Source organism: Vipera berus (genome assembly GCF_964194415.1).
Source record: "Vipera berus genome assembly, chromosome: Z".
Lineage (NCBI taxonomy): Eukaryota > Metazoa > Chordata > Lepidosauria > Squamata > Viperidae > Vipera > Vipera berus.
In genome coordinates this window covers 96,585,614-96,610,415 of record NC_138205.1, presented here as the reverse complement: position 1 = coordinate 96,610,415, position 24,802 = coordinate 96,585,614, and the positions used below count along the sequence as shown (strand labels likewise).

The 24,802-nt window shown below is 36.1% G+C and overlaps 1 protein-coding gene across 1 annotated transcript in view; it reads left to right on the top strand.

The window, feature by feature from the left end:
• Positions 1 to 24,802, top strand: part of BZW2 (basic leucine zipper and W2 domains 2) — a 38,162-nt gene that overhangs the window by 2,486 nt on the left and 10,874 nt on the right. Inside the window, exons 2-10 of the mRNA XM_081345675.1 lie at positions 9,069 to 9,133; positions 10,364 to 10,540; positions 10,983 to 11,086; positions 11,704 to 11,769; positions 14,141 to 14,276; positions 16,680 to 16,789; positions 18,229 to 18,399; positions 22,764 to 22,910; positions 24,206 to 24,344. Of these exons, the coding sequence (XP_081201801.1) occupies positions 9,076 to 9,133; positions 10,364 to 10,540; positions 10,983 to 11,086; positions 11,704 to 11,769; positions 14,141 to 14,276; positions 16,680 to 16,789; positions 18,229 to 18,399; positions 22,764 to 22,910; positions 24,206 to 24,344 (1,108 nt within the window). The 5' untranslated portion in view covers positions 9,069 to 9,075. The remainder of the gene's footprint in view (positions 1 to 9,068; positions 9,134 to 10,363; positions 10,541 to 10,982; positions 11,087 to 11,703; positions 11,770 to 14,140; positions 14,277 to 16,679; positions 16,790 to 18,228; positions 18,400 to 22,763; positions 22,911 to 24,205; positions 24,345 to 24,802) is intronic.

The following is a 24,802-nucleotide window of genomic DNA, read 5'->3' as shown; positions in this document are numbered from 1 at the left end:
CTAGTTTGTTTTTCTTTGTTTTTTATTCTTTGTTCATACTACCAACCAGCTTTTAGCAACTATGATCAAAGGTGATTATCAGATCCAAACGAAAAGAGCTAGACCATCTTGGTATTCTCCCTGAAAGTTACCAATCCCCTGTAATAAGGGATTATACTCTTTTCCACTTTGCAGCTATGTTTATCTGGAAACGATAAGATCTGTAATCCACCACAAGTAAGGTCTATATTATTAGATGAATTTGTCACTCGTGATAATTTGTTCCATTTTGTACAATATTTCTTGGTACTTTATCATTTTTGGACCATTATTTAAGAAAAAACATGTGCAGTGAAGTCAAGATTATTCATAGGTGAATTGATAAACATGTTTAATTTGGAACAAATAGACTCAAGTTTTCAACTATTGCTTTCTTCCTAATAATATTCTGAAATGGCAATACATCATCCTGTCCTTATGTTGTATATTAAGCTACACAGTGTAGTGCAACTTCTGTTATTGTTTTAATCTTTCTCCATTGTGTAACATTGCACAAACATAAGATTATCTTTTTTAGTACTGCTTCCTTTCCATTGTGCTTTCTTTTCAAAAGATACAAAATCTTATGCCACTGAAGATTGAAAGATAAAATTATACAAAGCATTATAGGTGCCTCTACACGAAAACATTATTTTAGGTATCTAGAAAAGGCAAATCCATGTAGAATGAGGTTATCATTATTCTAAAGAGCAATATCCTGGGTGAAGAGATAAGCATTTAGTTTTAGATAATAATTCCTTCTTTCTTTGGAATATACTTCCAAGCAAGCTTCTCTGTTCTGGGATGTTGCATAATAAAATAATACATTTCTATAAACTTCTTTCCTTTGCTTAAAATTTAGGCTTAGGCTTATGTTTAGAGCTGTATTAGATAGAGCACAATTAAGACTTGTGTGTAATGCTTTAAAAAAAATTGCAGTGACTGGGCTCCTCCATAATTTCAGGAACACTGGATTTTGGATTTATATTGTTTATACTGGGAAAATTGTTATAAGAGATACATTTCAGAAAGGGAAAAATCAAGCTCTTTAGGAGTAATTTATATCTGCCATGTGAAGACTAAGCAATTATTTTCATCATGAAATTCTATTAACGAAAGGATTTTAAGCATAATTATTTTATTACTGTATTTTTTTCAGAACAAAAGAAATCCAGCTTAAAATCTAAAATTTACTCAAACCTGTCCATGTTGAAATCAATAATTCTTTTATCCTTAAATATTGTTGTTGTTACTTGCGAAGTCGTGTCCAACCCATTGTGACCTCATGGACAACGTTCCTCCAGGCCTTCCTGTCCTCTACCATCTTCTGGAGTCCATTTAGGCTCACGCCTACTGCTTCAGTGACTCCATCCAGCCACCTCATTCTCTGTCGTCCCATTCTTCTCTTGCCCTCAACCTTTCCCAGCATTAGGCTCTTCTCCAGTGACTCCTTTCTTCTCGTTAGGTGACCAAAGTATTTGAGTTTTAGCTTCAGGATCTGGCCTTCTAAAGAACAGTCAGGGTTGATCTCCTCTAGGACTGACTGGTTTGATCGCCTTGCAGTCCAAGGGACTCGCAGGAGTCTTCTCCAGCACCATAGTTCAAAGGCTTCAATTCTTTGGCGCTCAGCCTTTCTTATGGTCCAACTTTGGAATTCGAATGTAAACTGATCTTTCCCAATCCTGTGGCCACTGTTGAGTTTTCCAAATTTGCTGGCAAATTGAGTGTAGCACTTTTATTGCATCGTCTTTTAACATTTTAAATAGCTCAGCTGGAATACTGTCACCTCCACTAGCTTTGTTATTGCTCAGCTTTCCTAAGGCCCACTTCACTTCACATTCTAGGATGTCTGGCTTGAGGACAGTGACCACTTCATCTTGGTTATCAGGATGTTAATCTCGTTTTTGTATAGTTCTTCTGTGTAATTTTGCCACCTCTTTTTAATCTCTTCTGCCTCTATTAGGTCCCTGCCATTTTGGTCCTTTATCATGCCCATTTTTGCATGAAACATTCCCTTCATCTCTCCAATTTTCTTGAAGAGATCTCTGGTCCTCCCTATTCTATTGTTTTCTTCTATTTCTTTGCACTGTTCATTTAAGAAGGCATTCTTCTAGCTATTCTCTGGAATTCTGCATTCAATTGGGTGTATCCTTCTTTTTCTCCCTTGCCTTTTAGCTTCCCTCCTTTCCTCAGCTATTTGCAAAGCTTCCTCAGACAGCCATTTTGCTTTCTTGCATTTCCTTTTCTTTGGGATGGTTTTAGTTGCTACTTCTTGTACAATGTTGCGAACCTCTGTCCATAGTTCTTCAGGCACTCTTGTCTATCGGATCTAATTCCTTAAATCTATTTGTCACCTCTACTGTATATTCGTCAGGGAATATACAAGGCTACTGCTAAGCTTGTAAGCCGCCCTGAGTCTTCAGAGAAGGGCGGGATATAAATGGAATTAAAATAAAAAATAAAAATAAATAAATATGATTTAGTTCGTACCTGAGTGGCCTAGTGCTTTTCTCTACTTTCCTCAGTATAAGCCTAAATTTTGCAACGAGAAGCTCATGGTCTGAGCCACGGTCAGCTCCTGGTCTTGTTTTTACTGACTGTATGGAGCTTCTCCATCTTTGGCTGCAGAGCACATAGTCAATCTATGCTTAAATATATGTAATAGTAATTCTGTGGCACTTGAGGATTATTAAAATTGTATAAAGAAAAAGAAAATCAAAAGCAGGCAACTACTTTTAAAATATAGAATGTGCTATCTATTGTGCCATCAAATGTTATGAGTTAAAATAACTTCATTATATTACATGGATGGAAAGTTTCCAGTCACATTTTGTCTTCTGCAGGACCTCCCAGGATTATTGGAACCTTTCTAAGCCATGTGGAAACTGGACAAAGGAGGAGATATAATTTTTTCTTTCTATCACTATTGTTATGTTAATTTGCCTTTGAATAGAATCCAGAGGATTTTGAATATCTAAAAATCCAGGCTAAGCCACTTTCGTGCTAGAAAGTTTTATGGTTCTATACCTATATAGTCATCAGCAATTGAGCTTGCCTCATGTGGGTCTTTCTCTTAATAAAAATACAATAAAATTAAATGCATTTTAATTATTATGGGTCCAAATCTGTTATCAGGTAAGAATCCAGTTAAGTTCCTTGTAGGCTTCCACAAATTTATCATGAATGTGCAGGAAAGTATCCATGTTGCCTCTAGACGTTTCATAGACTCATCCTTCAGAATGAAAGTTGGAAGCAGTCTTGGAATCATGAATTTGGCTAAGCATGTAGATCCAGTGGGAGAGATTCCAGTAGTGAAATGTGGTGTATCCAGAGAATTCATATGATGCATGCTCTGGGTTAGAGACTATCTAAATATTGTCCCAAAAATAGTGGTCATGTGAAAAGTATTTTCAGACTGAGGGATATCTCTTTTCCCTAATAAAGAAGAAATAAAGGATTCAACTATGCTTCTAACTCAACTTGCTACTGTAATTTGGAGAGTGAACTTGGGCTAAAGCTAAAGATATACATAAAAAAATTATATACGCATGAAATTTGCAGAATGCATAGATATGAGGACTTATATCTTGTTACCATAGAATTCCTATACATGAAGTGAAATATGTGTATTAAATTGATGCTCAAACTAACAACTTACTGCGGGATATAGTCTTTTTTATATATAACACTTAAAATGTTAAAACAAGACTTATATTTGGAAATAGTTTTTTAACAGTAAATGGTGCACTCCTTCTACCAGAGTGACACAACCCTGTAGCAGACAAATGCATTTACTGTTCAATTTCTATAATTATTACAGATTGGAGAGGTAACAAGCATTCAGCTTGAAAAGGCTAAGCAAGGTCAGAATAATAAACACATGTTACACTTGTGGCATGGAATTAAGAAAAAAACATATCCCTACTTAAATAAAATTATTCTTCATCCTCATATTTAGAATTGAATTTCAATCCAATCATAGTCATATTTTAACTCATATGCAAGGCTTATTCAATTGACCACAGTTTATTGAATAAAACAAGATTTTATATGGATTAATTGAAGATATATTTTTGAATATTAGTTTATGTCTCAATCTGTACTGACATATATGGAACACAGATCTCCCTGAGATCTAAAATTGCATTGGGAGAAAGTATATATATGTTCTGGCTTTGTATTGTGTAATTGTTTTTCTGACTGTAGAAGGGATGGCACAGAGATTGGATTCATCCACCATATTAAACCATAATTTAGTTCATTGATTTTTGCTTATTCTGCTGTATGAGCCCAGCTCCTAGTAGTTTACTTAATAATCCATAGTGCATATAATATCTTAGCACAATGTATGGCTGTCTGATTAAAAAAAATCAGATAAATTCTAGTGTTAGTATATCAAGGTATGATCTAAAGCAAAAAAAAAATGTCATCCTGATTCATCCTATCAGATTTCAGTAGTTTTTCTTAAACCATGTGATACATGTCTTAGTTTTTCCACATTCTTTAGTTATTGGGAATTTATTTTTATGGGCAGGCAAGCAGAAACCTTTTATATTCCATCTTTTCTTTTCTAGTACCTTTCAGATGCTTGGGCTTCTTCTTCCCTTAGGCCAGGGGTCAGCAACCTGAAACAGTGAAAGAGCCACTCGGAACCGGTTCCCTCACAAAAGGAAAAACTGGGAGCCGCAAAAATTGTGTGCGCATGCGCGTACATGCACAAATGTGCAGAACAGGGTTTGACTGAAGAGTGGAGCCAAGGCGAGATATGCACCTACCCTGCATATTTGAATTGATTGGTTGAACTTTTTTAGTCCCGCTTTTTTTTTTGGACTACACATAGCAGAAGACTGGGAGCCGCAGGAGATGGCTGAAAGACCCGCATGTGGCTCTGGAGCCGCGGGTTGCAGACCTTAGGCTATGACTTTTAAGAAAGTAAGTGTTGCATGTCAAATATGTTTAAAAAACTAAATGAGATTTTTCGTTTTCTCCTACTTATTTTTGTCTTCCTTCCATCCTATGAAAAGGTTACTTTTTCCATCTCTTTTCAAATAAGAAAATTAACTCACTATGGCTAGCAATGGCTAAGTATGCTATGACATATTTGACATACCAGGTTAGCTGTAGTCACTGCATTTGATAGCTGTTGTGTTAATTTGAGGTCTGCAAATAAGCATTGTTGCTTTGGGGTCATCTTCTCAGCCTCTTGGATTTCAAAGTAGAGGTCAGCTTTTCTGTCATCGTGTTTAGTCGTCTCATACGTATTATTTGTCATGTTTATCAGCTTTCTAAATTCTTACTGATTTTTCTACAATCTCACAGTCCTCATGGGACAGCATCTGTGAGCTTTGCTAGTTTGGCACAATCAAACATTCTGTTTGTAATGTATCGGGTTCTTCGTGCAGGAAAGAAGAGGCAAGTGATTTCAGCAGAACTCATGGTTTATTGCTTGCAGGATCTGAACTAAGAATAGTGCTGCAGCTTGCAGCAATTTATAGCCTGGCCCCTAGGCGGCAGCCAATAGATTTAAAGTAACCCATTGCCGCCTAGGGGCAGCCAATAGCAGGACTGGAGACCTGGAGTCTAGGTTGCTGGAGAGCCGTTAGCTGCTCCAGCTAACCACATGGTACTACAATTGAGCCTAATACATAACACTGTTCTTCCATGATTTCTCTTAACTGTATTGTGTGATTGTAACTGGTCTTCAGTGCAGTGTATTAACAGCTTCCTTTGTCCTGGGAGTCTTAAATCAGGCCTTTAAGAGTTACAAATATGGCTGATCTTAAAGTTTCTATAAAAAACCATGTTTGGAAGCAAAGAATAATACAACTAGGGACTAGCTAATTTATTTGTCTTTTTAATTAGGAGATATTGCAATTGTGCCCAATATTAGTTGTAGGTTAGGTACTATATTTTATGTGAATGCATTGATAGAACTTTGAGTCCTTCGGGAAAGGGCGGTATATAAATGTAATAAAATAAATAATAAATAAATAAATAAAATGGAGCAAAACTCACTTAATAAATTTTTCATTTAGCAACACACATTTGAGGCTCAATTGTGGTTGTAAGTCGAGGACTATCTGTAAAGTCTAAAACCTAGGCTTCCCCACTCTGAACCATCACCATCACCACCATTAGCTGGATCAAATTAGCTTGAAAATGAGTATGAACGTACAAGGGAGCATTTACTCCGTTCTGTAAAAGGGAGAAAATAAATTATGCATTCCTATTTTTTAAAATAAAAGTAACTCTAAATACATTTAATCCCTTCACCAGTGATGCTCCCTTTAATTCTTACTTGCAGAGCTATAGTTTATTTGTTTTGCTGCCCATCTCACTGATAACGGCAACTCTGGACAGCATACATTAGAACAAAAAATTAAACATAATTCAAAGTGATTTAAATTAGGAAAATTAAATAGCTAGAAATTAAGAGGGTGGGTAACAAGAGGATGTGGATCTTCTCTACCTCATCAGCCACCCACAGTGTAATGCACCCCTATCAGGGACCCAAGCCAATTGGCAAGGCCACGTAGTTTGAAAGAAGGCTTCGCAAGTCTAGTTAGACAAAGAATGCTGCCAAAATATAATTTTTCATTTATTAACAGAAGAATAAAGTTTTAAGCAATCGTATTGTATTGGAGATACTTGTATTAAAATACTGCTCCCTGATGTTCATGACATTATATGCCACTTTGAGACATTTAAAAATGCAATTCAGAAACATCCTGTTTAGTGCTTCCTATTGTCTTTGTTTTCTCCAGTTTTTAACCACTTATTTCATTCATGTGTCTCTGATTAAATCATATTCCAGCATGTAAATAAAAACATTTTTCTGTTTCTTTTCCTTCCCTATGCTTTGTTCGTGTTCTGCTTCTGTACTTCACTGTACTTCTGATTGACTTTGAACATTTATTGCTGTTTTGCAGTATATTGGGTATACTTTGAACTTTTTAATTTTTTTCATATCATCTTGACTGCTATTTGGTTGTTATTTCACATTTTGAGCAATGTGCTAAGGAAGTTTGTATTACACACTGCAATAATCCTATTAAAGGCCAGTGTCTGTTCATTCTGAATTCACAATGTAATCCTAAATGTGTTTACTAAGAACTCTTAGCCACAATGTGCTTTTATTTGATTTGGTTTGGTTTATATATTATAGTGTTTTATTCAATAAGCTGCTGTATGATTAAATCGTATTTTAGGCAATATACAAATCCAGTCTCTGAGGCTCAGTATTTAGAATAATAATCAAAGTGTATAATTCCATAGTTCATTATTTCCAAGTTTTATTTTACACCAGTGGCTTTTAAATGTGAGTTCCAGAAGATTTAGCATATTTCACCAACTAAAAGATTAGCAAATGAAGATAACCTTATTGAAAAAAAATCAAATAATCTTCCTTTTTGTAAATTAAGGACACCATCCATTCACCTGAAGCAAGAACGAGGTATTCAGCTTCATTGTTTGAAGTACTGATGTACCTTCAAATGAAGACGAAGATGCTTTGCAATACGTTGATTGCTCCCAGCAAATATTTAAAATGTTATGGCAAGTCAGTTAATTGTAGACAGTAATCCCTGAAACCAAAAAAAATCATGCTAAATTTTCTAAAGGCTAAAGGTAACTTGCCTTCCATAGAAGATCTGTAATTGCACCTGCCAGAAGGAGGGTTGAGACGATATCTATAGATGCCTCACATCCTGGACATAAACTGTTTCAACTCCTCCTTGTGGGACAGTGCTACAGGGCAGTTGTAGGCCAAATCAACACAGGGATAGGTTTTAACCCTTGGACCATCACTCTGCTGAAGAGCTACGGTAATTCTCAGTGTTGTCTAGTGTTTATTTGTGTGTATATGTATATGTGTACGGCTATATTATTATTGTATTTCTTATTCCCCCCACTTACTGGTTTTATTATTATTAACATTATCATTATTCTGTTGCTTTGCATGTATGCCCAGAGCTTCTGCACCAGAGACAAATTCCTTGTGTGTCTAATCACACTTGGCCAAAGAAAATATTCAATTCAGTTCAGTTTTGAGTCCCTTTTTCTGTTCCTACTTGTCTTGGAATTACTTTAGTACATCAATAATGGTTACAAAATACACTTTTCTTTATCCTGCCTTGACTTTCCAAATCTTTAAGATAGACGAATATGATTTATTAATACTCTTCATTTTATTCCTGCAATAAACTGAATGTGTCTTTATTGTAATGTGATCTTCACAGCTAAGTGAGGCTCCATTAATCCAGCAATGCCTTCCCCGCTTGCGTTGTACTATTCCTTTGATTTCTGGTTATAATCAAATTCATTTGGCTGCTCTGGCTGCTCTTTCAGCAGGATTGGTTTTAGTGTTTTAGTGACTATCTCATAGAGCCTGGTTTAAAGCAGATTATAGTGTGATGCATTTTACAGCTAAATATAGATATTAAATAAAAATAATCTCTGGAATGACACTTCTGCTTTGCAATAAAACTGTTAAGTCCACTACAGGTGATAAGTTTGGCTTCTTCTGCTTATTTTTTAACGTGTTTCTATTTCACTTTTAGGATTTGTTTCTAATGATTATTTTTAGTGCTTTCTTTTATCCTGACTCAGAAAGAATAACATGTATTAAGACATGAGAATGATGAACATAATGAAGAAAACAGCGTATGTATGTGGAATGCAAAATTGGACTTAGGATGATCCCCATTAAACTGCATGTAAAATCAGTGTGGCCATCCACAAAAAATGTGAAAGCATTAAATCAAAGTAATTTAGTCTCTCTACTGCAATAGAGATACTGGCCTTTTGTCGGTTTGTAAACCAAGGTTTATTTAGTTTGTTTGTTTGTATCCTGTTTTATTTTTACAAATAACCCAAGACAGAAATATATCCAATACATCATCTTCCTCCTATTTTCCCCACAACAACCCTGTGAAGTGGGCTGAGTTGAGAGATGCAGTGATATAATCATTTGTACTTTAAGTGTAGTATTTAATAATCTTTTGATTTAAAATATTTCTATTTTAAAATTATATTTAAAATTTGTATTTCAGAAATTTTATGAATAAGCACCAGAAGCCGGTTCTAACAGGCCAGCGGTTCAAAACAAGAAAGAGGGGTAGGCTTAACAACTTATTGTAGTAGTACTGAAATAGTACTTTACTACTTTATACAGTAGTAGTTTATACAGTATTTTATGTTTTATTAAACAAAACACAAAATAATGAAGTAATGATTTGCTTTAATGGTATATATTGAAACAACTGCTGGGATCACACAGCATTGAGTCAGTTGGAAACCATAAAAGTTGCTTATGTATTATGTTTGGTTAAAACAAAGTACATTATGATTTACTGTAGTATATTTATTGATTTATTTAAAACATTTATATAGCTGTCCATTCTATGCCAAACTATATCAATTATCACACATTAAAATTAGCTAATTTCAAATTTTAGTAATATTGTCCTGTTTCAATAAATGTAATGTTAAATTTAATTCCTTTGAAACATAAGAGGCTATATGTCTCTTATATAGAAACAGAAGGGTATGTTCCTAATCTGATATGTACTTGATATGAAGAAAGAAAACTGCAGATATAAAATTGGTATGATTAACCATCTGAGAGATTTTATAGTAATTTTATAGTTTATTTATTGCTACTATTAGCATATAAAGAATGCTGTCATCTAAAATTTTAATTGCCCTTCCAGTCAATCTTAAGAAGTTGATTCAGTAAAAAAATAAAATCACAGTTTCTGTTTGTGTCATTAATTTGAAAGTATGAAAAATCAGTATTATGCTTTGGAATTCTATAATAAGATAAATTTAAAAGCATTTGAGTTAAAACTAATGGTAATAGAGCCTGGGTGGAGCAGTGGGCTAATGCCTCCTTAAGTAACACCAGCTGCCTGCAATTAGTGCAGGTTCGCATCCCACCAGGCTCAAGGTTGACTCAGCCTTCCATCCTTCCAAGGTAGGTAAAATGAGGACCCAGATTGTTGGGGGCAATTAAGCTGACTTTGTAATAATGCCGCTTGGGTGTGTGTGTGTGAAAGCCCTAATAAGCAGGCATATACATAGAATGAAGGCTACTGCTAAGCTTGTAAGCCGCCCTGAGTCTTTGGAGAAGGGCGGGATATAAATGGAATTAAAATAAATAAATAAATAAATAGCAGGAAAATGGAACACAATGTATATAGCATTCTCAGTGGTATAGTGGTATAGAGACTAGTGCATTAATAAGCATATGCTTAGAATGGGAAAAGAATACTTTATGGTAAATAGCTGAAAAATATAGGTAAGCAATAAATTGCGTAAACTGATTAGTACTACTTTTCTATTACAGATGAAAAGGAGAAATTTGAACCCACTGTCTTCCGGGATACAATTGTCCAAGGTCTTAATGAAGCTGGTGATGACTTGGAAGCAGTAGCCAAATTTCTGGATGCTACGGGCTCAAGGCTAGATTACCGACGCTATGCTGACACTCTGTTTGATATTTTGATAGCTGGCAGTATGCTAGGTTTGTATGTCACATAGAAAACTTCAACACTTTCATCAAAACTAGTTCTAGTCACATGTCTTCTTGATTCTGTTAGCCATAGAGTTAAAGAACTGTTCCTAACTCAGTTCTTTTGTGGTGTACATCTTAAGTTTGTTTTAGAAATTTTGGTTTTCCATGATTACTGTAAATATATGAAGTAGTATTGAGTATAGAAGATAAAACTATAGTCTGCATTATAGGCAGTGTCATTATAACTTTTGATATTCATATCATGTAGTTACATGGTTGAAAACTTTTTGTAATAATTCATATGGCAGATGTCTGTGTTCTGAACACATATACTAGATATTATATATGTGTGTATATTTGTATATGTATATATAAAATGAATACTATCTCTTTTTCCCATGTGGATAACATAAGATTTAGTTGTGTGATTATTTTGAATTTGCCTTTTCAGCTCCAGGTGGGACAAGAATAGATGATCACGATAAGACCAAGATGACAAACCAGTGTGTGTTTTCTGCAGATGAAGATCATGATGCTCTCCGACACTATGCTCAGGTTCAGTCAGAAACATGACTAGATGCCAAAGGCGCACAGAACGCTGTTACCTCCCCACCGTAGTGGTCCCTATTTTTCTACTTGCATTTTTACGTGCTTTCAAACTGCTAGGTTGGCAGAAGCTGGGACGAGTAACAGGTGCTCAGTCTGCTACACGGCACTCGGGATTCGACCCGCCAAACTGCCGACCTTCTGATCGACAAGCTCAGTGTCCTAACCCACTGAGCCACCGCGTCCCTTTCAGCTTGAGTTAATAAATGACTATAAATGAATTTAACTACTAATTTAGTGGTTTATTTTTGATAATATCTGATAAAGTGTATTTTATTAGGATAAATCATAATCAGTGGAGTAATAAATTGCTTAATAATTTAAGGATGGCAAATATTGATTTATGTTCCTGCTTTCTGTTTTACTCACTGTATTACATATTATATCCACCATCATGTTAGTTTGCTATCACAAAAGTGAATTGACTATAAAAAATAAATAAACTGCAGAACAGCAAGGATAGCATTATACATCTGCCTTTAGATGATTTAATAAATAAGTAAATTAATGAATATATATTTAATCTACATTTTAGTATTTGTGAAATGTTTATTTTTTATGTTTAGGTCTTCAATAAGTTGATCAGGAGATATAAATATTTGGAAAAGGCATTTGAAGATGAAATCAAAAAGGTAATTTTATTCTAACATGTAGGAACTTTTTAATATGCTTCAAATAGAATAAAACTATTGGCTGCTGAGATCTAATGTAATGAAACTTATTACAATACTTCATATTTGCATAGATTTTTCAGGGTTTCATAGTTAAGATAAAATATTTTTTTGCTTACATCTATAAACTGAACTTCCTTAAATTTATTCCCTCCTTGTGCATCAAGTCCAAAAATTTCTATTCAAAGATTATGCTAAGAAACACAGCTGGCAAGCACTAGGATTTGAGAATGCATTTTAGCTTGAATTAGGCAAAAATACAAATAGGTTTTGATGAGTGCGGTTAATAAATCCCACAAAATAGTCTCATTGTTCAAATTTATTCATAATCCATGTTTATTATTTTTATAAATAATAAAGTGGCAAACACGCTTAATATTGTTTCCTCCTACTACTTTCCTCACAACAATAACTCTGTTAGGGGTGGGCTGGGCTAAGAGAAAGTGACTATCTCAAAGTCACTCAGTGATCTTTCATACTTAAGGCAGGAGTAGAATTCAGTCTCCTAGATTCCAGCTAGATTCTAGTCTTAACCACTAGAACAAACTAGCTCTCACTTGCACTATTTGAAGTGATGTTGCTATGGAAAATAGGATAATTGTTTTCAGCTCATAAAATAGGCAACCAATAGGTAATAAATACAATAAAGTGGATAATAAAACATAATCTTTATATATACATTCATGAAATATTACAGTAAAGTAAAATAGTACAGTAAAGAATATAGTTAAAATTTAAATTTATGTTTAACAAAGTCACGGAATAGATATAGAAAGCATTTTTTTAAAAAAATTCTAAATATAACCTTTATATTATATTTATATTGTTAGATAGAACACTGGGCACTATCTAACAAAATGAAATTCAATGGTGAAAAAAGTAAGGTTCTACATTTAGGCAGGAAAAATCAAATGCATAGGTATAGTATAGGTGGTACCTTGCTCAATAGTAGTAACTGTGAGAGGGATCTCGGAGTCTTAGTAGACAATCACTTCAATATGAGCCAACAGTGTGCTGCAGCTGCCAAAAAAGCCAACACAGTGCTAGGCTGCATTAACAGAGGGATAGAATCAAGATCAAGTGAAGTACTAATACCACTTTACAATGCTTTGGTAAGGCCACACTTGGAATACTGCATCCAGTTTTGGTCACCACGATGTAAAAAAGATGTCAAGACTCTAGAAAGGGTACAGAGAAGAGCAACCAAGATGATTAGGGGGCTGGAGGCTAAAACATATAGGGAACGGTTGGTGGAATTGGGTATGTGTAGTTTAATGAAGAGAAGGGTGAGGGGTGACATGATAGCAGTGTTCCAATATCTCAGGGGCTACCACAAAGAAGAGGGAGTCAAGCTATTCTCCAAAGCACCTGAAAGCAGGACAAGAAGCAACGGATGGAAACTAGTCAAGGAGAGAAGCAACCTAGAACTAAGGAGAAACTTCCTGACAGTTAGAACAATTAACCAGTGGAACAACCTGCCTCCAGAGGTGGTGAATGCTCCAACACTGGAGGTTTTTAAGAAGAGACTGGACAGCCATTTGCCTGAAATGGTATAGGGTTTCCTGCCTGAGCAGGGGGTTGGACTAGATGACCTCCAAGGTCCCTTCCAACTTTATTATTATTATTATTATTATTATTATTATTATTATTATTATTATTATTATTATTATTATTTAGAAGAAAACATTGACCATCAAGGTCATTTTATATATGTTCAAAAAGCTTATCTAATTTTACCTTTACTACCTTATTTTACAAGCACAGCCAATGATTATTGAAAGTTCTACGTGTACCATAGCTCTGTGATAAAAAGCAAATATTTTAAATCATAGAGCCTACATATTGATTTGGCAAAAGGTCAGGAATGCATGTTAAAATTAAAGGGCAGTTAAATAGGTTTTTCCAGGAATTAAGACAAATTATTCATTTTCTCTTTTCTCATTACGTCCATATATTGCATTTTGTTGTCAGCAACGTATAACTATGCAGTTTTGAACTTTTATTCAAAGTTGTGGATCAAAGTGTAACTAAATATTCTACCTTGTATCCCTGTTCTGAAATAAAATAAATATATCTATCTTGATTGTTCTTATTATTGTATGCTAAATTCCTTCCACAGCAGAGATTAATTAGATTGACTTTAAGTTACATTCAGTTGATTTAATATAAATGCTGTTATTTCTCATAAACTGATGAACACTTTAATTTTTAGTTTTGATGATCCCAAAGTTGGAATTATTGCATTAGCTATTTTGGCAGGCCTGGGCACTTCAGATTGTTATCTGTATTTATATGCTTCCAAAAAGATGTGCCTTTTTTTTTTACTTCACAGCTCCTGTTATTTCTTAAAGCTTTTTCTGAAACTGAGCAGGCAAAATTGGCAATCCTCACTGGAATCTTGCTAGCTAATGGAACACTACCTGCTACCATTTTAACAAGCCTTTTCACTGACAACATTGTTAAAGAAGGTAATTAGAAATTCTACCTACCCCAAAGGATATACATTATCTTCTCCCACAGGATAGCTTTGTTATCTTTATTTGGAAAAGGCAGGAACTTTGACATTGTGGCTTTAGAATTAGGGATCACCACTCTCTTGAGGTCCTTTGTATTTTCCATTTCTCTTAGACTTTAATAAAAACTTTAAACTCTACATACTGTGCATGGATAAATTGTTTATAATTTTGTTATTTCATCTTATTTATTTATTTATTTATTTATTTATTTATTTATTTATTTATTTATTTATTTATTTATTTATTTATTTATTTATTTATTTATGGGACTTATATGCCGCCCTATCTCCCGAAGGACTCAGGGCGGCTCACACCAATAAAACAGCTATAAAAAACAGTAATACAAATATTAAAAAAGAATTAAATTACAAAGCCCCATAATTAATTACTAAATCCAATAAAATTAAAACAATATTAAAAAACCCCATCCTCAGTCCAGGTCGGCCAGTTGGAAAAGATACGTCTTTAGGTCGCGACGAAAGGACCGGAGATCTGGGGACATCCGAAGTTCTTGGGGGAGCTGATTCCAAAGGGCAGGTGCCCCAACAGAGAAGGCCCTCCCCCTGGAGGTCGCCAGCCGACATTGTCTAGCCGACGGCACCCTGAGGAGACCCTCTCTGTTAATATTGAGTGACTATGATTTAATTTTAGAATCTTGGATGCCATCTTGTTTAATGGGTAATATCTTTGCAGGGCTTAGTACATTAAAATGAATAATTACCTTCCCAGAAAAAGGCTGAAGAACTTGAAGGAAACCAGGAAATCGGTATTTCCAAGAAGTGACCTTGAATCTAATGGCCAAGTAATAACTTAGGGCAATTGTATTTATAAAACTGAGTGTGCTTAAGAGTTGCTGGCACTTCTCTCTTGCCAAAAAACAAACAAACCAGCCACTGGAACTTATTGGAAAGAAAAGAGACAATCCTGTTTTCTCCTGCTATTTTCCTTTAAAAATTTCTTTTTTTCTAAATATGCTTAGGATAGAGATAATATTTTAAGCAAGAAATTATGAGATTAAAATTCACTATCTTCTGATATTGAAGTTCCAGATTGAAGATTTTGCAGGCTTCTTTTTGTTAATAGAGTGTTATTTATATGTGTTTCAACTTCCAAGTATAATTTATCTTTGAGAGAAGGTTAAGTAGCAGAACAGATTTTAACAGCAGGTGACACAATGCCAGAGGTCTGCTCCCTAAAATTGGTGACTCTTCATTATGGGATTAAGAAGATTTAAATGATTCCTCAATAAATCTCTGAAAATTGATTTTTTTAAATAACACAAGTGAAAGCCTGGATTGAGGAAGAGATTCCAAGGCCATTTCTGTTCTCTTCCACTTGGTTACATTTTTGGGATGCCTGCAATACTTTCATCTATATGTTTCAAGATGAATGTGACTTGTATCAGGGACAAAAGGGAGGATTCTACTATGATTGTCTATTAAGGGAATTCTCCTATGGCAGTGTTTCACAATCTCAGCAACTTCAGGATGTATGGACTTCAACTCCCAGAATTCTCTCAGCCACATGCTGGCTCGAGGAATTCTGGAAGTTGAAGTCCACTCATCTTCAAGTTGCTGAATGTCAGAAACACTGTTCCATGGACAGTCATAGTTGAATAACCTGCTTTGAATTCAGATGAGTTTTTCTTATGTTTAAAAAATGTTAGAAGCGTGGTACGGCTAGGTGTATTTCTAGTTGTTCTCAACAGATAACTATGGTAACTAAGCTGCTTTGATTCTGTGTTTGCCCAAATAACACAGGCAGTTCATTTGTCTTTCCTCCCATTTTCTTTCTCTTTTACTTTCTTGTGAAACAAGGAGTATTAAACATGCAAATATTTAGTAACTTCTGAAAATGTATCCTTTTCTGGCTTACTCAATTGTTTTGCATATGTATAATCTGAATATGTATAAATGTATAACTAGATTTTGTATTACTGCAGATAGTTTAAACTTCACAGTTTTAGAAAGACCATAGTATGGCTTCCAATGAAAGCTATTATAGTATGTGAGAGACCACCAGCGATACATCAATTCTGAATCTTAGAGATCAATTCAGACCTCCCTAATTTGTTATCCTATAGAGATTTTGGATTGCAGTTCCCCTCAAAGCCAGAGATAGTTAAGCCAGGAAAATCTAATGAGAATAGTAGTTTAATACAGAGATTTTTAACCTCAGCAACTTTAAGATATATGGACTTCAACTCCTAGAGTTCTCCAGCCAGTTTACTCATCTTAACATTGCTGAAGTTAAGAAACACTGGTCTAAACACGTTTAGAGAATATTAGATTGTAAAAGACTGAATTAAATAAAGACCACAGCTTCTTTGCTTAGGATATTATTTATTTTCTGTAGGTATAGCAGCTTCTTTTGCTGTCAAGCTTTTTAAAGCATGGATGCTTGAGAGAGATGCCACCTCTGTTACCTCTTCTTTAAGAAAGACTAACTTAGACAAGAGACTGCTTGTAAGTATTCCTATTCTTATACTTGATGTGACCAATAAGCAAGCTTCTGTAGGAATCTTGAAGTAAAAATATAAATTAAAAAAATAAAAAAATATGAATATGAAGTTTAAAATGGCAAAAGCATAAAGTCTGAAGAAAATCATCAGTCAGGAACTAACATCAATACTGTAAAAAAAAAAGTACCAGAAGGGAAAAATAGAAAATAGGGCATTTAAATCTTCAAGTAAATCTAGTATGGCCACTATGAAAAAAGGTTCTTTCTTCTGTTGATTATTCACTCTATGACCTATTTAAGGAGTTAATTACTTAATTGCCACTTAAGACTAACCATACAAAGAAATACAAAAACTACAGTAAATAAAAGAATTCTTTATGGAAAAAAAATCTGGATTGGGCTCTCGTCAGGGAATTTCAGGTTTCAGGAGAAGAATAAAAAGTTTAAAAGTCAAATAGTTCATTCCAGTTATTCAAAATCTCATATAAGAAAAGATTCACATAGATAGTAATGCAAACTGATCTGATTAATGCTTATTTCAAAATAAATAGCCTCTCAGATTTATTCCAAAATAAACATGCAGATAGTCCTTGACTTATGACCAGTCACTTAGTGACCATTCAAAGTTAGACTGGATCTCCCAAGGGTACTTACAATCTGTTCTGATGTTTTCATGCTTTATCCGCAGTCATGTGGTCACATGTTAGGCGATCAGCAAACGGGCCTGCATTACTGGCTGTACAGGATTCTACAATCACATGACCATGTTTTATATTTTTGGCAGAAAACTGGCATTTAGTTCCAATTTTTGGCAAAACCAGCGTATAGAGAGCCATTGGTATTCATTTAATAACCATGGTAGTTGCTTTACAACTGTAGTATTTGCCTATTGATCACCACAAAAGATTGGCCACATAGATAACCCATTATATGATTAAGTAGCAAACATATACATGGAGAACCATTACGGAAGGTTGTCTTCACCTCTTTCTCTAACTCTGGACTGAGCTGTGTGTTACTGGAAAGCTCTTCCTTCTCATGAGAATTCAGCCTACTACAATCCATCAGAATAATTTGGAAAACAGTTAGGATTACTCAAATGGTTCCTGGACAGAACTGTGTGCTGGCCCATGTCAGTCTCCTTTTCTTTAATCCCTGCTGCTGTTTAAAGTGCTTTAATCCTCCAGATAAACTATCTATAGTTACCTAAATAGCTAGCAGTTATGCTTAGCCATTTAACTCTCTAGATTAAGTGACCCTCCATGTGCTGTTTTTGAACTATGGCAACTTGTGTAAGCCAACTAGGTTTTTTGTGATTAATGTGTACTCTCTTGCCTCTTTCTGCAACTTAACGAAGGATTTGACTCAGAATATTTATGATTCTTTACAGGATTTAAAATTACTTTAAAAAATAAATAATATTCTTTTTATTATTCTATTCTAGGAACTGTTTCCAGCCAATCGGCAGAATGTGGATCATTTTGCCAAATATTTCACAGATGCTGGCCTAAAAGAGCTTTCAGATTTCCTTAGAGTCCAGCAGTCATTGGGGACCCGAAAAGAACTACAAAGAGAACTCCAGGAACGTCTTTCTCAAGAATGTCCAATTAAAGAGGTGTAAAAATAGTTTTTCTTTTATTTAAGCTACAGAAAGAGTAGCTTAAGTGTATGTGTAGCTTAAATGTGTACGTCACAGGAGAAAGGTAAAATTTAGCTCTTAAGAACATAATACTTCCATGTAATGCTTGTTCCATAGACAATTGATGTTACTGCTTTGATTTTCATAAAGGTTTGCAAGCATAATGTAAAAATTGGGCATGAGAAATTGTAGGGTCAATTTTAAGTGAATTTTGACACATTTTTGCTGTGTTGTTGTTGTTAGCTGCGAAGTCGTGTCCGACCCATCGCGACCCTATGGACAACGTTCCTCCAGGCCTTCCTGTCCTCTACCATCTTCTGGAGTCCATTTAAGCTCACGCCTACTGCTTCAGTGACTCCATCCAGCCACCTCATTCTCTGTCGTCCCTTTCTTCTCTTGCCCTCAATCTTTCCCAGCATTAGGCTCTTCTCCAGTGAGTCCTTCCTTCTTATTAGGTGGCCAAAGTATTTGAGTTTTAGCTTCAGGATCTGGCCTTCTAAAGAGCAGTCAGGGTTGATCTCCTCTAGGACTGACCGATTTGATCGCTTTGCAGTCCAAGGGACTCGCAGGAGTCTTCTCCAGCACCATAGTTCAAAGGCCTCAATTCTTCGGAGCTCAGCCTTTTTTATGGTCCAGCTTTCACTGCTATACTTTGCAACTAGGAAGACCATAGCCTTGACTGTATGCACTTTTGTTGACAGGGTGATGTCTCTGCTTTTTAGTGTGCTGTCTAGATTTGTCATGGCTTTCCTCCCGAGGAGCAAGCATCTTTTAATTTCTTGGATACAGTCCCCATCTGCAGTGATCTTGGAGCCCAGGAAAATAAAATCTGTCACTACCTCCATTTCTTCGCCATCTATTTGCCAGGAATTGAGAGGGCCAGATGCCATGATCTTGGTTTTCTTAATGTTAAGTTTCAACCCAACTTTTGCACTCTCCTTCTTCACCCGCAACAAGAGGCTCTTTAGTTCGTCTTCACTTTCTGCCATTAGAGTGGTATCATCTGCATATCTTAGGTTGTTGATATTTCTTCCGGCAATCTTAATTCCAACTTTTGATTCATCTAGCTCTGCCTTTCTCATGATGTGCTCTGCATATAAGTTAAATAAGCAGGGCAACAGTATACAGCCTTGCCGGACTCCTGTCCCAATTTTGAACCAATCAGTGGTTCCGTGTCCAGTTCTCACTGTTGCTTCTTGGCCCACATATAGGTTTCTCAAGAGACAAATAAGATGGTCTGGTATGTCCATCTCTTGCCACATCAAAGGCTTTAGCATAGTCAATGAAGCAGAAGTAGATGTTTTTCTGGAACTCTCTAGCTTTCTCCATGATCCAGCGTATGTTGGCAATTTGATCTCTAGTTCCTCTGCCTCTTCGAAATCCTGCCTGTACTTCTGGTAGTTGAGTTTTCCAAATTTGCTGGCAAATTGAGTGTAGCACTTTTACTGCATCATCTTTTAAGATTTTGAATAGCTCAGCTGGAATACTGTCACCTCCACTAGCTTTGTTGTTGCTCAGCTTTTCTAAGGCCCATTTTACTTCACATTCTAGGATGTCTGGCTCGAGGTCAGTGACCACCTCATTGTGATTATCAGGGATAATCACATTATCAAGCTCATTCTTGTATAGTTCTTCTGTGTAACTTTTCCACCTCTTCTTAATCTCTTCTGCCTCTGTTAGGTCCCTGCCATTTTGGTCCTTTATCATGCCCATTTTTGCATTAAACGTTCCCTTCATCTCTCCAATTTTCTTGAAAAGATCTCTGGTCCTCCCTATTCTATTGTTTTCTTCTATTTCTTTGCACTGTTCATTTAAGAAGGCATTCTTATCTCTTCTAGCTATTCTCTGGAATTCTGCGTTCAATTGGGTGTATCTTTCTTTTTCTCCCTTGCCTTTCGCTTCCCTCCTTTCCTCAGCTATTTGCAAAGCTTCCTCAGACAGCCATTTTGCTTTCTTGCATTTCTTTTTCTTTGGGATGGTTTTGGTTACTACCTGTTGTACAATGTTGCGAACCTCTGTCCATAGTTCTTCAGGCACTCTTTCTATCAGATCTAATTCCTTAAATCTATTTGTCACCTCTACTGTATATTCAACAGGGATATGATTTATTCATACCTGAGTGGCCTAGTGCTTTTCCCTACTTTTTTCAGTTTAAGCCTAAACTTTGCAACAAGAAGCTCATGGTCTGAGCCACAGTCAGCTGGTCTTGTTTTTACTGACTGCATAGAGCTTCTCCATCTTTGGCTGCAGAGTACATAGTCAATCTGATTTCTGTGTTGACCGTCTGGTGATGTCCATGTGTAGAGCCGTCTCTTGGGTTGTTGGAAAAGAGTGTTTGCTATGACCATCATATTCTCTTGACAAAATTCTATCAGCCTGTGCCCTGCTTCATTTTGTACTCCAAGGCCAAACTTGCCTGTTATTCCAGTTATCTTTTGGCTTCCTACTTTAGCATTCCAATCCCCCATGATGATAAGGACATCATTTTTTGGTGTTAGTTCTATAAGGTGCTGTAGGGCTTCATAGAACCGGTCAATTTCATCCTCTTCAGCACTGGTGGTTGGGGCATAGACTTGGACTACTGTGATATTGAATGGTTTGCCTTGGATTCGAACTGAGATCATTCTGTCATTTTGAGGATTGTATTCTAGTATTGCTTTTCCTACTCTTTTATTGACTATGAAGGCTACTCCATTTCTTCTGAGGGATTCTTGCCCGCAGTAGTATACTTGATGGTCATCTGAATTAAATTCACCCATTCCTGTCCATTTTAGTTCGCTGATACCTAAGATGTCGATGTTCATCCTTGTCATCTCTTGTTTGACCACGTCCAGCTTTCCCTGATTCATGGATCTTACATTCCAGGTTCCTATGGAGAAAAAATCTTTACAGCATCAGATTTTCCTTTCACCACCAGACACATCCACAGCTGAGCGTCTTTTTGGCTTTGGCCCAGTCGCTTCATTCTTTCTGGTGCTACTACTACTAGCCCTCTGCTCTTCCCCAGTAGCATATTTTTTATTTATTTATTATTTTAATTCCATTTATATCCCGCCCTTCTCCGAAGAATCAGGGCGGCTTACAAGCTTAGCAGTAGCCTTCATTCTATGTATATGCCTGCTTATTAGGGCTTTCACACACACCCCAAGCGGCATTATTACAAAGTCAGCTTAATTGCCCCCAACAATCTGGGTCCTCATTTTACCTACCTCAGAAGGATGGAAGGCTGAGTCAACCTTGAGCCTGGTGGGACTCGAACCTGCACTAATTGCAGGCAGCTGGTGTTACTTAAGGAGGCATTAGCCCACTGCTCCACCAAGGCTATTGGACGCCTTCCGACCTGAGGGGCTCATCTTCCAGCGTCATATCGTTTTGCCTTTTGGTATTGTCCATAGGGTTTTCATGGCAAAGATACTGGAGTGGGTTGCCATTTCCTTCTCCAGTGGATCACATTTTGTCAGAACTCTCTGCTATGACCTTTCCGTCTTGGGTGGCCCTGCACGGCATAGCTCATAGCTTCATTGAATTACGCAAGCCCCTTCGCCACGACAAGGCAGTAATCCATGAAGGGGATTTTTTGCTGTAGCCAATAAAAAGCAAACCCTGAGACATATAGTCTCAAGTAAATGAAAAAACAATCCAGGAAAAGAAATCCTTAAATGTATCTCTGTGGAGAGGCAACTGGGCAGATCTCAGAATACTCTTATGTTGCTCCATACTTAGCTGTCCCTCCCAGTCTTGGAAGCCAGAGCAGAGGTCCTGTAAGATATTACGAATGCTATCTATTGCTGCATCTGTTGACTTGTGACATTAACAAGATTGAGTCACTGCTTGCAGTGCAAGAGAGTAGGCATAATAGGTGTTGAATGGGAATGGGTGAAAAAGTGATGTTTCTGCTCTTGAACTGACTGCAATCCAGGGATAATATTTATCAAAGACATGGAATAGCTTAGTGTATCATATGAAGAAAATCCATTTAGTGATTATCAAGGAAACAAAGCTGCCCCCCATATGGAATTTTACAGCTGCAGGAATTCTCTCTCACTCTGTGGTGATAAAAGTGCAATCAATTTTCTTTTAATTTATACAGTTAAACATTTCCTGTAAATTGAGTTTGGTGTATGAACACAATCCTACAAAATGAAATAAAAAGCACATAGGAATATGACATGCTTCCTTCTTTTCTCTATTTTTCTCTTGATTTCTCTATTTTCTCCATACACCACTGAGAATTGGATCAAAAGCAAATTGCCTTATTGAAAGACATTGGTGGCAGATAGGGCAGTGTTATTTAAGGTAATGGCTTGAAAAATGATGGTTTAAAAAAAATCCCATTCCAGATGGTGCTTTATGTAAAAGAAGAAATGAAAAGAAATGATCTGCCGGAACCAGCAGTGATTGGACTCCTGTGGACTTGTATAATGAATGCTGTTGAATGGAACAAGAAAGAAGAGCTGGTTGCAGAACAAGCACTTAAGCATTTGAAGGTATGCATGTGGGAAATGTTAGTGCATTGAGAACACAGATTTGAATCCTAAAACTAGCTATGTAAACAGCTGTTTGAAAAGATGTATGACTGTTAATAAAGAGGTGCAGTGACCTAGCAATTAAGATGTTGGGCTTGTCAACAGGAAGGCTGGCAGTTTGACACCCAAGTAGTACTGTGGGGTGAGGTGACCTCCTGTTTTTACCCCAGTTCCTGCCCACCTAACAGTTTGAAAGTATGCAAATGCAAGTAGATAAATAGGTACCACTTTGGTGGGAAGGTAACATCATTCTGTGTGCCATCGGCATATAGTTGCATGACCATGGAAACATCTCCAGACAACGCTGGCTCCTTCAGCTAGAAAACAGATATTAGCACCAGTCCTAGAATCTGTGACTGGACAGGGTAAACTGTTACCTTTTTATTTATGATTGCTAAGGGTATGGGATATATTTCCCAACAAAACACCTTCATAGGCCAGCATTATGTGTCTGTGATGATAAATTGCACCTGCCTCTTTCAAAAATTTATCAGGCTCTTCAAACTTACAATAAAGCTTATAACATAATTTCACAGTTCTATTACCTGGAGGCTTTGGGGATGATTTGAGCACCATTCAAACTAAATAGTTATTGCAGCTTAATTAATTTTACTATACGATTTCAATTTCAGTGGCATTCTTATGCTGTACAGGAGACCGAGAATAAACAAAATCAGTGTGTTCACATGTATGTGTACAGATAGCCACTTAGTGTCCCGCCTTTTGGGTTTACATATTGTAAAATTATCTAATAGCCACTTAAATCCAACATAAAATGCAGTAAAAAAATTTTTTTAAAACAATACAGGTATTCCTCGACCACAATTGTGCCCAAAATTTCTGTTGTTCAGTGAGACAGTTGTTAAGTGAGTTTTGCCCCATTTTACAAACTTTTTTGTCGCAGTTGATAAGTTAGTAACATGGTTGTTAAACGAATCTGGCTTCCCCATTGGTTTTGCTTGTCAAAAGGTTGCAAAGGGGGAAATCACATGACCTTGGGATACACTAATGGTCATAAGTTTTGAACCAGCTGCCAAGCATCTGAATTTTGGTCACGTGATTGTGGGACTGTTACAAACATCCTAACTATGAAAAATAGTCATGTCACTTTTTTCAGTGCTGTTGTAACTTTGAACAGTCACTGTTTTGAAAATATTGCATGATCAACTTCTGTAGCCTTTGAAACATTTGGATAATATTCTACTTGGTATTTCTCTGTAAATAACTAATCCAATTTCTCCTTTGATTGTTTTAAGCAATACGCACCTTTACTGGCGGTGTTCAGCACCCAAGGCCAGTCAGAATTGATCCTTATTCAGAAAGTTCAGGAATATTGTTATGATAACATCCACTTTATGAAAGCCTTTCAGAAGATTGTGGTGCTCTTTTATAAAGGTACTTCTTTTTATCTATCTTTTTTATTTCAAAGTTATCTTGTATTAGATTTTTTTTATCCCATCTTTATAAATAACTCAAGGCAGCCAGTGTACCTAATACTTCCTCCTATTTTCCCCACAACAACAACATTATGAGGTGGGTTGGGGCTAATAGAGAGTGATTGGCCCAAAGTCACCCAGTTGGCTTTCATGCCTAAAGTGGGACTAGAACTTCCATTCTCTTGGTTTCTAGTCTGGTGCCTTAAACATTGAAACAAACTCTCAAATTGCAAGACGCTTACAATGAAGTATAGAATTTTTTAAAAAATCTATTAGCATGGAAATAAGAAAACAGTTATCATGCATATGAAAATTTATCATCAATAAGGAATATATCAAATTATGATCCATTGCTAGTAAAGTAAATCAACCAAGTTTGATAAAATCTTGTTTCCTTTTTTATGATCAACTGTGGAT